Source organism: Petromyzon marinus, chromosome 7 (assembly GCF_048934315.1).
Source record: "Petromyzon marinus isolate PM22_M1 ecotype Great Lakes invasive population chromosome 7, UKy_Petmar_22M1.pri1.0, whole genome shotgun sequence".
NCBI classification, from domain to species: domain Eukaryota; kingdom Metazoa; phylum Chordata; class Hyperoartia; order Petromyzontiformes; family Petromyzontidae; genus Petromyzon; species Petromyzon marinus.
In genome coordinates this window covers 3973646-3989066 of record NC_133673.1, presented here as the reverse complement: position 1 = coordinate 3989066, position 15421 = coordinate 3973646, and the positions used below count along the sequence as shown (strand labels likewise).

The window sequence follows — 15421 nt, the reverse complement described above, 5'->3', positions numbered from 1 at the left end:
AACAGGACTTCAACTCATAACTCCCCAGTTAACAGGGCACGAAATAAGCGCTCTGCCACAATGCACACAGTATTGCAATTCACTGTTATGAAATGTACCCAATCGAATTGGATGATTGTAACTGGAGGATGCCGCACCTCACAACCTTCGCCAGTCAATCTGGCCACTGGCGTTTTGCAAACTCACCGTAGTGCATGTAGGTGTTTGCCTTGGCTGGGTCGAGGTCTATGGCTTTCAGGAAGAGCCTCTCCGCCTCCACTTTTCGATTCTAAAAGCAGATTAACGTACAGGCAAAACGAAGTGATACATCACCTGACCAGTGATGCATTTTAGTCGTTTCGTGTTTTTAGTATTTAACGCTAGAACAAGCTATTTCGTTTCTGTTCACTTGCCTGGATGGCGGGATAACGTTGAGTCACTAGGATGTGGTTCCTGAATTCAGTTGTACTCTGCTGGCTATAAAAGGTATGGGTATTTACTTAACAACATTCTCAGCAATTGCTCTCGCAGTCCATCCTCGGGATCCTCATTAACAGGTGGAGAAGCGTGTAGATGGTGTTCGCTGGAGCACATAGTAGGAGGGATAATGAAGTCAAGTCACTCCATGTAAGTGCGTATAAAAAAAAGATGACCACATTATTGGCATTGTCTCTTCATATACACTGCATGAACAGTTGATTGAAAAGTCTCGTATGGTGGGGTAAAATGCGGGTTGTCGAATCTCTTCCAAATCATCTGGCCAGCGTGGAAGAGTAGGCCAAATACCCTATCTAGAGGAGCTCTCCTAGAGGTGCCTCTAGTGGAGGCCCTTCCACCAGCAGTGGTGTGAGCGAGAAATTACAGAGCTGCGCCTTTGTCACTTTTTACTTTTATTAAAATGCAGGATATCAGCTCGAGCTACCTCAATGAAGAATGCTTGTAGCCTGATGGTCTTTGGTAATATTACTAAAATATTAATGAGAACAATTCGCAATGGAATGCCACTTTGATTTAAAAAAAATACTAAAATTGTTCAAATGTCCAAGTCGCCAGCACACATTCATCAATAATTAAATAGATATTATTGAAAACAGGCATAACAGTATTCATTTAAGAAAATAAGTGGTCAAAAGATAATTGCAGTGAAATTAGCTGAATATACAGTGAGGGAAAAAAGTATTTGATCCCCTGCTGATTTTGTACGTTTGCCCACTGACAAAGAAATGATCGGTCTATAATTTTAATGGTAGGTTTATTTGAACAGTGAGAGACAGAATAACAACAAAAAAATCCAGAAAAACGCATGTCAAAAAATATTATAAATTGATTTGCATTTTAATGAGGGAAATAAGTATTTGACCCCCTCTCACTCAGAAAGATTTCTGGCTCCCAGGTGTCTTTTATACAGGTAATGAGCTGAGATTAGGAGCACACTCTTAAAGGGAGTGCTCCTAATCTCAGCTTGTTACCTGTATAAAAGGCACCTGTCCACAGAAGCAATCAATCAATCAGATTCCAAACTCTCCACCATGGCCAAGACCAAAGAGCTCTCCAAGCATGTCAGGGACAAGATTGTAGACCTACACAAGGCTGGAATGGGCTACAAGACCATTGCCAAGCAGCTTGGTGAGAAGGCGACAACAGTTGGTGCGATTATTCGCAAATGGAAGAAACACAAAAGAACTGTCAATCTCCCTCGGCCTGGGGCTCCATGCAAGATCTCACCTCGTGGAGTTGCAATGATCATGAGAACGGTGAGGAATTAGCCCAGAACTACACGGGAGGATCTTGTCAATGATCTCAAGGCAGCTGGGACCATAGTCACCAAGAAAACAAGTGGTAACACACTACGCCGTGAAGGACTGAAATCCTGCAGCGCCCGCAAGGTTCCCCTGCTCAAGAAAGCACATATACATGCCCGTCTGAAGTTTGCCAATGAACATCTGAATGATTCAGAGGACAACTGGGTGAAAGTGTTGTGGTCAGATGAGAACAAAATGGAACCTCCTTCCTCAGCCAGGGCATTGAAAATGAGTCGTGGATGGGTATTGCAGCATGACAATGACCCAAAACACACGGCCAAGGCAACAAAGGAGTGGCTCAAGAAGAAGCACATTAAGGTCCTGGAGTGGCCTAGCCAGTCTCCAGACCTTAATCCCATAGAATATCTGTGGAGGGAGCTGAAGGTTCGAGTTGCCAAACGTCAGCCTCGAAACCTTAATGACTTGGAGAAGATCTGCAAAGAGGAGTGGGACAAAATCCCCCCTGAGATGTGTGCAAACCTGGTGGCCAACTACAAGAAACGTCTGACCGCTGTGATTGCCAACAAGGGTTTTGCCACCAAGTACTAAGTCATGTTTTGCAGAGGGGTCAAATACTTATTTCCCTCATTAAAATGCAAAACAATTAATAACATTTTTGACTTGCGTTTTTCTGGATTTTGTTTTTGTTATTCTGCCTCTCACTGTTCAAATAAACGTTCTGACCAAGTCTCCTGTATATGTGAACGTAATTAACATCGTCCGAATGCACACTGGCATGATATGCATGCATGGATAATAGAACCTGTGCGTCATGGTTGAAATATAATGGTTGTTATTTTACTCTTTAATTACGGGGCTCTTTGAAATCCTTAAAGGTAAAATAATTGCATGAAAGAAAAATATTCGGCGAGTACAATGTGACACCAACCGTTGGGTGATAAAAGGTAATTCAGTCTAAGCAGAAACAAACGGCCTCAGCTCTTGCTGTTGGTATGTTTTAATTTTATTATTTTGTTTGCACAATGAGATGCATGAAAAGGTTAAATTGTGTATTTCATCATAATGAAAAATTAAGTGGCTTTACATAGAAAGTGCACAGTAAACGCTATTTTTATGTTGAAACATGGTGGTATACAGGTCATGTTGTTCGATCCTGACCCTGACGCCTGTATATTTGGAGTTTGCATGTTCTCCCCATGGTCGTACAGATTTTCATCCTCGTCTTCCGGTTTTTCAATCCACATTTATAAACATGTGTTTAAAGCATTCGGCTGTTTTACATTTCTACATGCCTCATTGAGCTATCATTTGTGGCCAAACTGCTTTTGAAAAAAAGCAATATAGCTCATTGGGCCTTACCTGGTAAAATGAAATGTTTAAGTTATTTTTTTTTATAGGTGAAAGCCTACCAAGATAAAACACCTTAACAAATACAAAGGAATACGCGACTGAGATATAATAACGCCTATTTTACCAAACCTTATTCTTGAAAACGTGGGTTTAACAGACCAATTAATAGTGGCATGACAGTAGTTGTGCCTAAAAAAAGATAACAATGTCTCCAGGCAATGGATGGAGAAATAACGGTGTGCAAGACTGCACCCAAATCAACGAATGTAAGCTTTAAATGGTTAGGACTTCTATGGTAATCTTAGTTCTATATTGTGGTTCGCGACTTGGTTTCTATCTGGCATTCTTAAAGAGTCTCAGAGAGTGGCCGCGGGTGTTTTTGGAGGAGCGTTGCTTGCACACTGGCAGTACCGTGGCCGAGAGCAGCTTGGCATAGGTGAGGTGAGCAGGCACGTGATCCGGCTTGGACAGCAGAGACTCCTGGTACCAGCGCTCAGCTTCCGCCAGCCGCCCTAGGCGAGTGTGAGCTTCACCTGCAAACACCAAACAGAGATCCACCCCATATCCCCAACACCCCACCAATTAGCCATATAAACCACAGGGGCAACTAATGTGAGCAAGCATCTATTTAGGCTAGCATGGCATGTTTAGGAATACATACCACCAAATACATACCACCACCTTTTTGTTGTGGGATACATAAGCAGAACGCAGAAAGCTACATTGACTGTTTCGTTTATCCGTAATGATTTCAAAGACCGCACAGGAGGTCAGAACGCTTCTCTTTCTGCTCACTCCATGACGCTGCTCCACTTTAGAATTCTTTCCGACCATCTCTGTTTCCCCAAGCTCTTATAACCTTTCTTTATTCAAGAACTATATTAGCGCTTATGTAATATATATTGACAGTGCTGTTTGGTCACTTGATGTTTTGGCTGTTTGGGCCTGTGCTCTTCACATATTAATAACAGAAATTTGTTTAGTCCAGTGGCCCACATCCAACACCATTTACTTAAATAATGCTAGATAATTTTGGTCTGCAAAGCTAATAGGCCAACGGACTAAAGAATATTCATATGTAGAGATACACAACCACACAAAGTACTAATTTGAGGTTGACTTGACCGACAGGAGGCCCAGAAAAGGTTCAAATGCCACGTGTTTCTGATGTGCATGGCCAGGAATTGAACCCAGTGTGCGCAGCACTATGCTATGGCTCAAAAGTCACATTTATATGCAAACTCACAAAGAAAAAAAACTAAACATTTCCTGGCAGCATTTCAACTTTTCTCAATGAAATGTATCCTGGTCAGATAACATCTGATGTCTATATTACACGGATTTTTGACATTTCCAAATTAAGTCAAGTTGTCAAAAAATGTAACTGACCATGATACGAACGCACATTTACTTCCATTTGTTTAACACTGTTAAATCGTTTTGCTTTTTTTTGGGTGCGTGTGGAATTTGCCTTGCAGAAGACAATGTTGCTTTGGACATTTCCTATAACAATTACTGGGGGAAAAGAAATCCAACCATAGGCAAAAACTGGCTCAGCAGCAAGAGCAATGTCCACCAGGCTATAAAATTGAGCAGCAAAATAAGGACTGTTTGTGCATTGGCACGTAAGTGGGTGGTTTGGTCAACCACTTGCTTAAGCATTTTGTCAAATTATAGCTGGTACTGACACAACACAAAACACTAATTTTATATAGAGAAGGACAAAATTACGCATGAAATACCAAATGCCAATTGAGCATATTAGGTAGTAATATTTAGTTAACTAACGGACATGTGACAACCTTTAATTCACAAAATATATATATGCGATGCGCATGTTTTTTGGATACGCACATACGTGTGCATATCTCTGGCACGTAAACACATGTACATGCACGGGTATGCTAACAGGTACAAGCACGCATGCATCTGCAGTTGTAAAGGTAGACGTAAAACCATGTGGAAAAATTGCCGTTTGTCCATACGTCTGATTTGCATTTGCACAATTGTGCATGTGCACCTTGCCATACACATTACCCAGCACGGACTTAAATGCCACAGAAATGTGTTTCCTAAAAGCACTGCATTCTCAGCTTTTAAGTAACAATATTACACGGTCTGTTGGCTTAAATGTAACCACTTTACCGAAGGGGGAGAGTGACTGCGAACGAGGCAAGGCAAAGCCTATAAAGGCGGTGTTTTTTTCAATTTACCGTATCTGGTAATACAAACAATATGTGCTTATTCAGAGCTGGGGAAAAAAAGGTCACAAATGGGCAACGAGCCGCTGAGGTTAGACACACATGTAAAACACTACAGCGCAAATAGCGGGATCACGTAATGCAGAGATTGAATATTCATGTGTTGGGGCAGTGGGGTGATAAATTATATCATTGGAAACAGAAGTAAACCATTGCACCTGTACCAGCCGTGTGGGCAGCATACACTATATTGAGCCACACACACACACGCACGCACGCATGCAGGGGCACATGCACTAGAAAGTTTGCGGAGGGTTGTCTTTCGTTTGCAACCCCAGGACATTTGACAGTCGATCTCCGTGGATCCGAGTTGCTCAGCGTGGTTTGTTCTGAGATTGGAGAACCACCAACGTGAGCAACAACAAGTGACCCCTGCTGAGGGAGGTGATGCTTCTTGCACAGCAGTGAGCACACTGAAGAGCAATATCATACATCTCAGCTCTTCGTTTCTCCTGCAGGGATTTCACTACTACTGAACTAGACAAGACCCATGGCTATAATTTATGCACCGAGGTGAACGGTGTGGTTGAGGGTGCTGATACCATTTCTGCAAAGAAATTAGGCAACATGCTGAAGATCCTGAAAAGAGGGGGTATTTTCCAAAACGTTGCCTATTAAACACGTTCCTCTCTTGGGCAGCAATGTTATTGACGGAATGTGCTGCATGTTTGTTATTTGTCCTTGTGCGCCACTGTCAATGTAGCAAAAACAAACTAATAAGACACGGTTACGGTTCTTGGTAATCAGTAGAATCACTCATCACTAATTGGTGGAGCATTATAGGATTATTGTATTGAGCTGGTATGCACAGCTGGCAGATTGCAATGCAAACACTATCAGCTACTGTGCATAGCTACTTATTCTGGGAATTCAGAACAGAAAAATGTACCTCCAACAGAAAAAAATATCTGCCCATAGGACATATTACTGAATGCCATTTTGTTTTCTTTTGTTACTGAAAATGAGGCCTGACATTGAAAGGTTTTTCTGATTTTTCTTATTGTGATTTTTGTCTTATTTACACGTGGAAAGGCCTTATAATTGCTGAGTTCTGATTGAACACCATAAAAAATGCAGCAATGTTAGTTCATAAGACTTGATTTTCAACAGACCTCAATGATCCACCATGGATCTTTAAAATCTACCATACCGCGTGTGGCTAATGGAATTATTGCAAATACATAAGCTGTCCAGCCATATGCCCGTTACCTCTATTGGCTACAGCTGAGATGGAGAATTTGAAAAATCCGTAACGGATCACTGCGCGTGGTACAAATGAATCTGACAGTGCCTTTATGCATGCACGCACGCACACACGGATCTACGTACATGTAGACCAAGATACATTTGTAAAACATTTGTATTCGGCCGGGAGGCATATGCATTATAGCAATTAACACAATCTGAAGGTTGAGTTCATAACCCTGATCGGGATTAACTTGACCCTATATCCCTCTGGGGTTGGTAAAATTACCACCAATTTGTAGGAGGTCAACAAGTGTACACCAATGAAGGTGAGTATCACCCAGTGATACTTTGAGCAAAGAGATACTTTGACTTTTTATTTTTACGTTAAAGATATTTGCTGACATTTTCCTGATATTCATGTATAGCTTTCATGTGATTCAAAAATCACTTGCTTTTAAGCAAAAGACATTGGAAAATTTTAGAATAAAAACAATTCTGTACAGTCTTTTCTACTTTATATTTGATATTTTAACAATTAAATCCAATTTTGATATTGATAAAGACACTCTCATCTTGTTTATGGAAATCCTACACGAAGTAACCAAGTCCATTAAATAACATCCATCCAGGGGTTAATTTCACAGCCACGAGGAGGCATACTATTCAACTGTGAAGATTAGTCCTTTGCTTTCTAGGCCTAGCTGCCTTGCAAGCCCTCAAAACTGGGCATAAAAAATATCACGTGAATAAACATTTATTGTGCATCAGCAACCGCTTTTAAAACCATTAACTTGATGAATCTTAGAAGCTAGTTTATCCCAATAAGGCAACTATAATGTCAGCAATACTGTTTTACTTATTTAACATTGGAATAAGCATTCAGCTCATATACTGCATAGTGCAACAAACAAACACTTCAAGTTTTCCTTCAACCAAAAGTGGCCGATATCATCAGATCTCGGAAGCTAGGTGGGCTTGAACCTAGTTGGTCCTTTGATGGTTGATAACCAGGGCTAGCCAGATGTTGTAGGCAGTGCTGTAAGGTGTCCATGAGATGGGAGTGCTGAAGGTCATCCCCTCGTATGTATGAGTTTACCCAAGGTATTCTGTACATTGTTGTACATTGTACAACACTCATGAATAGTATTGGCGATATATATAGGAATGCACCTTTATGAAACATTCCTGAATGTGCTATGAAGGTCTATTGCCTGAAACTTTGCCTGTTTTATATATATGGTGAGGCCACAGTGTTATTGACAAATGTGTTATTGACAAATGTGTCGAGTTGTTGGGTTACTTGTGCTTAAGCACCACTGCCAATGCAGCACCAAACACGTTGTTTGATTTATGAAAATGCAATAGTGAGGCTGTCTTTGGCAAATGTAAGTTTTCATATTTTACCAGGTAAGGTCCACTGAGCTATATAGCTCTTTTTCAGAAGTGGCCTGGCCACAAATGATAGCTCACATTTATAGCAGCCAAATACTCGAAACGCGCGTTTCTAAATGTGGGAGGGAAAAACTAGAGGACCTGGAGAGAAATCTTCGCAATCACGGGGAAAGAGACACGCAAACTCGGGATCGAACCCACAACCTCCTGTATACCGGGAGAGGTAGTTAACATCTCACAGCCACCGTGGCGCCCTCAGTGAGTCTCTAATGTTTGAAATATACATGAGCTCCATTCATGTAATCCAAGATGGAACCCCCTTAAAGTGCACATTAGAAACATAATGGTGATGGTGCTACGGATGTTGCTTTGTGGGTGAGAGCTATATCGGTTTTCCAGAGAATGCCTGCATGTATTCATTGGTGGGTTCCCCATAACATGCAAATCACACCCATTGCTGCTTTGCTTCTGATGGCTAACAAGGTGAGGTTCAAACGTGATATGGCTGCAAATGGCAAGGCTGGTCCTGCCTATTATAACTCTTACAAAGCGTTTACACTGCTGAGGCTCATGGGATGCGCATTTGGTGGTGGAGAGGAATTGCTGATGTGAAAAAGGTCCATGACTGAACTAATGAACTTGCACGATATAATTTAAACATCTATTAGAAACCACTTATTAGTGTGTCGGAGTTCACCATTGATGATGCTGACATGCTTCTCCGCTAAGTGAGTTCTGAAAAGGTGCTTGCTTCATTGCTTTTGACTGACGGTGCAATTGGAATTTGAGAAAAATATTAAATTACATCTAAGATTAAACAATGTAAAATTTGGAGCATGTGCACACATGAGCTTATTCACAGTTGATAGGCATATAAAATAATGAAAATGTATATATATTATAATTCAGATAATTCAGTTCAAAGCCTAAGGACTAGAAGTTTTTTTCGAGGCAGGACACGGAGCTTTGTTTGCAACAAACACGATAAGTAGCACAACCATTAAGCACACCACTTTCACAGAAAAATGGAAGGTGTGCTTACACGTTACGGGCAGAATCTGTCAACACTTCGGTGAAATGTCAACAGTGAGAGAGGTGTCTTTGAGATCAAAACACCAAACAAGTAGCACCCAGACGTGTACCCGTGCATTGCAATGACGTTGTACACACCCACCCATCATGTTGTACAGGCTCTGCGGTCCAAATTGTCGAGGCATCTTTTTCAGTGCTTCGTTGAAAACCTCAATTGCTTCCTACACACGCACACACGCGCACATGTAAAAAAAAAGCATTCAAACACACACACACACATAGATGTACGTTTTTGTACACACTATTACACATTATTCATCATCGTTAGCCATGATCAATCCACTGCTGGATGAAGGCCTCACCAAGCCGCCACCATCTCCTGCAATCAAATGGTGTTAAAATGTGTCCAGCACCTGTACACGGGCAGTTTTTATTGCTTCATCTCTCAACTAAAAACTGTGTAACTAAACCATTATTCTATTTTACCAGGTAAAGCCCACTGAGCATACATAGCAGCTCTTTTTCAGGAGTGACCTGGCCACAAATAATAGCTCAACGAAGTGGCTTATCACGTGGAAATGTATCGCGGCCAAATACTCTAAACGCACGTTGCTTCTAAACATGGAGGGAAAAATTGGAGGACCCGAAGAAAAAGACACGCGTCCACGGCAAGAGAGACCAGCAAACTTAAAATATACAACAGGCGTAGGGGTCGGCATCGCACGCACGAACTCCTGAATACCAAGCCACCATGACACCCCATCTCCTTGGTGGACGTGCTCTCTGGCGTGCTCCATTACTTGGCTGCCACTCTGTCACTGCCCAAGTCCCCCTGTTCATTTCGCTTACGTCTCAAAACCTGTGTATGTTCTGCATACGTGTTCCTCTTTACGTCTCTCAATGTAATTATTATGAACAAAGGAAGCACACGAATTTTCTTCAACTCAATACAGCGCCAATGAGCAACATCCATTATGGTATCCCATGCGAGGATGAAACTTGTAAATTAAGGTCCATTGAGTGGATAGTTAAGTGGTGGTCATCCTGAGAAAAGACTGGCCACTGCCAAACAGATATAGACTTTTCACTACAAGCTCAGGACTGCTGCCAGTAGAGAAGCAGTAGCCCAATGCTCATTTGAGCAAGGGGATGCTTCACAAATGTATTGGTGAGTATCCATACTTGCCAACCCCTTATCAGTGCCTACCTTATTACAGTCCAATTGATACCTTATTGGTCACCTGGACCTTTATAACTCTCAACGTTCATTCTACAAAGTCCCATCACAAGGGAGAAATACAAACAAATAGACAAAAACAATGTTGGCCATATTGAAACAGCTGTACGCCGTATGGACCTGAAAACTCAATTACCCTGTACAAGAATATGGATAAACCGTAAGGGTTGGCAGGTATAAGTATCTGTAAACAGTATATATACTATGAAAAAATAAGAATAGGATTTACCCTTTTCTGGCAATAAAACAGGAGGTGTTAAGATGCTCAAACACCAAATAGACATCTTTTGCAAGGAATCATGTCTGCATTAACCACTCATACTTGTGGTGAACATGCACACAAACATGCTCTGATTATAATATATGCATTGTCTTTGAAACGGATTGGTCTACACCAGAGACAGCTTTATTTAGGGCCTTGTCTCACTAGTGTCAGACCAGAGAACGCCAGAAGGCCAGAAGGCGTTCTCATGTTCACCACAGTGTATATACTGTGCGAGCAATTTCCTGTGAAATGGCAGTCTAGCACCACATGAGACCTTAAGCACACAACCGCAATCCCCACGTTTGGACGGGATACACCTCAACACACATTTGCGTCAGCCCATGAGCTCGCTCAAAACAGATATAAAATAACCGAGCTATGGTTAACCTTCATAACAATTAGTAATAAAAAAAACAACAATAACCCATACTCTTTGGTTATTTGGGTAAAGTCACGTAGGTAGAAAAAATAATAGATCACAACATGCAATCGCCTGAAGACGATTGCTTGTGTGGTGATCGAAATGTCGTGTTTATTTTTTCTACCTACGTGACTTTACCGAAAGAACCAAAGAGTATGGATTCCTGCAGTCACGAAAGCTTCAAATCAACAATAACCCAATATTGTAAACCCCTTGCATGCCTTCGCCACAGCAAATATATCCACCATATTTATTTTCCATGGCCCCAAACAATGCCGTCACCCAACATTGTATAATTGCGGCCAACTGCACAAACCCGTCAAACCCAACGTGACAACTCCGGCCGGGGATAACTGTTTTGGATTGACATAGAAGAACGACTTACATGAAATTATTCTGTCACAGGCCAGGGTATTGTGTGCTGGTGCATGCTTTAGCAAACGGAGATGTGACGCAATATGGAAAATAAAATGCCAACTGTATCTTTTCTAAAATAAAGACTTATCAACTTTGTATTTCTTTTGAGTTAATACCCTTGCAGAAAATATTATAATTCCACATCGTGAAGGCATTCAACTGGCATAATTTATATTCTTTGGGTCTTTCGGTAAAGCCACGTAGATAGAAAAATAATAAAAATAATAACAATATCACAACGTTTCTATTGCAACACAAGCAATCGTCATAAGGTGAAAAATATAGCGGGAGAGCTGCTGAGGCAGGAATAATATATGGTGGAAGCGCTGCTAAGGCAGGGTCTTATAAAGGTTTGAGATGGGTGTAGCCAAAGGGTCAGTGGGCGGGGCTAGAGATGATATTTGCATGTAAATGTAAGATCGGAGAAATCTTGACAAACGAAGCTGTGAGGGTGGCCATTGTATTGTGAGAGATTAGCATGTCAATGTAAGAAATTTGCTTGTAAATATAAGATTGGAGAGAGCTCGGAAAGAGCCACCGCCACATCGAGGGAAGTGAACAACGGTGGCTGTGTTAGTGAATGTAACTCAGAGAGTCGAAAATAACTGCTAACATAGGCAGGTAGTAAGGGAACATCACAGCCAGTTTTGACCTAAACTGGTTAATAACGTCCTTCCAATGATTGCCCAGTTTGTACCCATCTTCTTGGTTGAAGTTGTGTCTGTGTTTATATATCTGGATGGCTTCATGAACGAATCTCTGCTGATCACCAGTGGGTTTGCAGAGTACCTTCGTCTTGGCAAAATCTATTTAGTGTGTGCCCACAGCGTTCGACTCTCTCTATCACGTGCTTAGTGAGCTCGTGATGGAGAGAGAAAAAGGAGACTAAATGGATAAGAAGCTGCAGATATTTTGTTCTGTGAATGTAGCATATTGAAGAAACATCAATGCTGTATCTAGGGAATCCCTGATTGATGAGAGCTTCACTCTGTAATGGACAACAATTGCTATATAACATGGAAAAAAAATAAATGGTTGAGTACCAGCAAGCCAAGATTAATGTTAAACATCTTCCACATAAGAGTTCATATTACTAAATGGTTTGCACTATAAAAAAATACCTCAAAGTGTGTCAATAACACTGCATCGGGTTTTCATTTTAAGATATTTTCAGCCAATATACAGTGAGGGAAAAAAGTATTTGATCCCCTGCTGATTTTGTACATTTGCCCACTGACAAAGAAATTATCAGCCTATAATTTTAATGGTAGGTTTATTTGAACAGTGAGAGAAAGATTAACAACAACAAAATCCAGAAAAACGCATGTCAAAAATGTTATAAATTGATTTGCATTTTAATGAGGGAAATAAGTATTTGACCCCTCTGCACAACATGACTGCGTGGGAGGAAACCAGAGCACCCGGAGTAAATCCAAACACGCAAGGGTGCATCTGTTTTATCCGAAACAGATAAAGATTAGTCCGCTTGCTTCGATGCCCACGGGAAGGGGATTTCACAAATTCGTGTGGTGATCCACCAACCCCTGCTTCCAGTGCCTGGTTACAGGCTACGTACATCATCACCACCACCACCCGGGTTACAAAGAGTAAGTAGATGTAACTCACCAGGACCAAAACTGGAACTTAAAAGTGGTTAGAAAAATTTACAGTGCTGACCGGTTACTCACCTGAACACTCAATGGTAAACACATTATTTGTTGATGCTGCTGCATTGGCAGCGGTGCACAAGCACAAATAATAAATATAAGAATGCAACACATTTACCAGTAACACTGCCTAAAAACAAGGAGTATATAATAGGCTACGTTTGGGGCAAAAGGTCCTTCTTCTTTACATCATGTCGGGAGGTCGCAGAGTGCTTGCACTCAACAGGCTGCTTTACGCAAATTCTTTTTAAACATCAGTGTGACTATGTGCGTTCACGTGAAATTAGGTTTCAGCCATGCTGGTACCTATCACCTACTACTTTTGGCACGAGTATCAATATTACCGAGCGATAATTTACAGAACGGTATCGCTGAATGTTGTTTCTGCTAGGCACTGCACAGAACAAAATATATTATTTTTAAAATGTCGTGCTCATTGGCTTTAGAATTAAATGTGTTCAAGCATGTAGGGATGATTTCAAGCTTCAATGAATGCACTGCAAAAGGACAAATGAGCAAGCTATAACTCACACTTCCACTGGGAATTGATGCTCCAAAGCATGTCATGTCAGTTTTCTTTAAACATTGTTTTATTATATTCTTGGTTCTTTCGGTAAAGTCACGTAGAAGGGAAACAATAAAATAATAAAAATATTTTAAATAAAAAAAATATTTTATATTTTTATTATTTAATTGTAAAAAATATTGTTTAATATTTTTATTATTTTATTGTTTCCCTTCTACGTGACTTTACCGAAAGAACCAAGAATATGAATCCCTGCAGTCACGAAAGCTTGAAATCAAAATTGTTTTATTACTTATTAATTACTATGTTTGTTTACCTACGAAATCTTCACTGAGTCTGAAGACACTTTTTCAGGAGGTTCTTGCCAACTTGTAGCGGGGGGGGGGGGGGGGGGGTGATATGTGTAATCCCATTTGAGTAATTTTTAGGTAAATTTTTAGTATTTAAATATTTTGGCCAATCCCAGTTGCAGTGCATGGGTTGTATTTTTGTATTATTTAGCTCGGGGAAGGCATCGGAGAACCTAGTAGAGACCCATGCACAACAGGGGGAGAACGTACAATTCCAAACAGTAAGGCACCTGAGTCACGAATCAAACCCCGACGCTTCTGGCTGTGAGGCACAAATGTTACCATTGTGCCACTCTGCCGCCCATGTGAATGACGGAGATGAAAGTGCAGGAGATGAAAGTGCAGAAAACCTCGCTGTTTTCATCTTGACATGCAACACAAGCAGCTGGAATATTCAGGGTTTTATTTGGTACTGCCATGGGAAGTGGATTACATCAATCAACAGAAGACCTGTTTAAGCAGGTCAGATTGACGATGCAATACAACTACATTTACAAAGCAGCCATCAATAGCCTTCATGTAAGCACAAATGGGCCCATTTCGATGACCTCTCTAGCAACAAACAAAAATCAAACGAGCATCGGGCGAGTCTTGATTTGAAGCTTTTGTGACTGCAGGAATCCATACTCTTTGGTTCTTTCGGTAAAGTCACGTAGGTAGAAAAAATAATAATAGATCACGACCCCCCTACAGCCGATCTCTCCAGTGCTGCCGCGGGGTCCACTTTCTGCCCCCGCCCCCTCTCTCCCCCCGCCCCTTCTCTCCCCCCGCCCCCTCTCTCCCCCCGCCCACTCTCTCCCCCCGCCCCCTCTCTCCCCCCGCCCCCTCTCTCCCCCCGCCCCCTCTCTCCCCCCGCCCCCTCTCTCCCCCCGCCCCCTCTCTCCCCCCACCCCCTCTCTCCCCCCCCCCCCTACTGCCGAGGCCTACTATATAACCTCGTGCCACGGCAGATCTCTCGCCTACTTCAGCAGTTTTTTTCTTTTGCTGTCCCACCTGATGACGATTGCTCGTGTTGCGATCGAAACGTCACGTGATCTGTTATTTTTCTACCTACGTGACTTTACCGAAAGAACCAAAGTGTGAGCATCGGGTGTTTCTTATATATCTTGGCAGCCTGGATCCAGTGATGGTAATTGCACATTCATATGGAGGGGGCCCGTTTATAGGACATATACTGGACATTTTCCATAATATTAATTTAACAACCATGGCTGACATTGCAACTCATGCATTTCAATTGTAAGGGAAGCACTGTATCTTGGCTATATATATTACATATCTTGAAACGAACAGCACGAGGCTCGTATACTTCTCGCAGTCTGAGTATGAATGCATACATCAACATAGGCCTCTTTTCATACCCATCAATTGAAGAATATGCAGTGACCCCCCACCCCTTTGTTGCCACACATGCCTACGAACATTTTAACTTTAGTAACACAACATTCCGAAGGTGCAAAGTGTGTATTTCAGCAATGAGACGAAGTTAAACACTTCCACTTTGAACCCCACAATGAACGATCAAATTCGATATTTTCTGCTGCACTACAACAGCGTCGGAAAATGCATTCGT

At 41.6% G+C, this 15421-nt stretch overlaps 1 protein-coding gene across 1 annotated transcript in view; it reads right to left on the bottom strand.

Annotated features, from left to right (window-relative positions):
* The window catches only part of TMTC2 (transmembrane O-mannosyltransferase targeting cadherins 2), a 322742-nt gene that overhangs the window by 29346 nt on the left and 277975 nt on the right, over window positions 1-15421 (bottom strand). Inside the window, exons 9-11 of the mRNA XM_032948785.2 lie at window positions 9108-9186; window positions 3504-3625; window positions 187-268 (exon numbers count right to left, since the gene is read on the bottom strand). Coding sequence (XP_032804676.2) covers window positions 187-268; window positions 3504-3625; window positions 9108-9186 — 283 coding nt within the window. The remainder of the gene's footprint in view (window positions 1-186; window positions 269-3503; window positions 3626-9107; window positions 9187-15421) is intronic.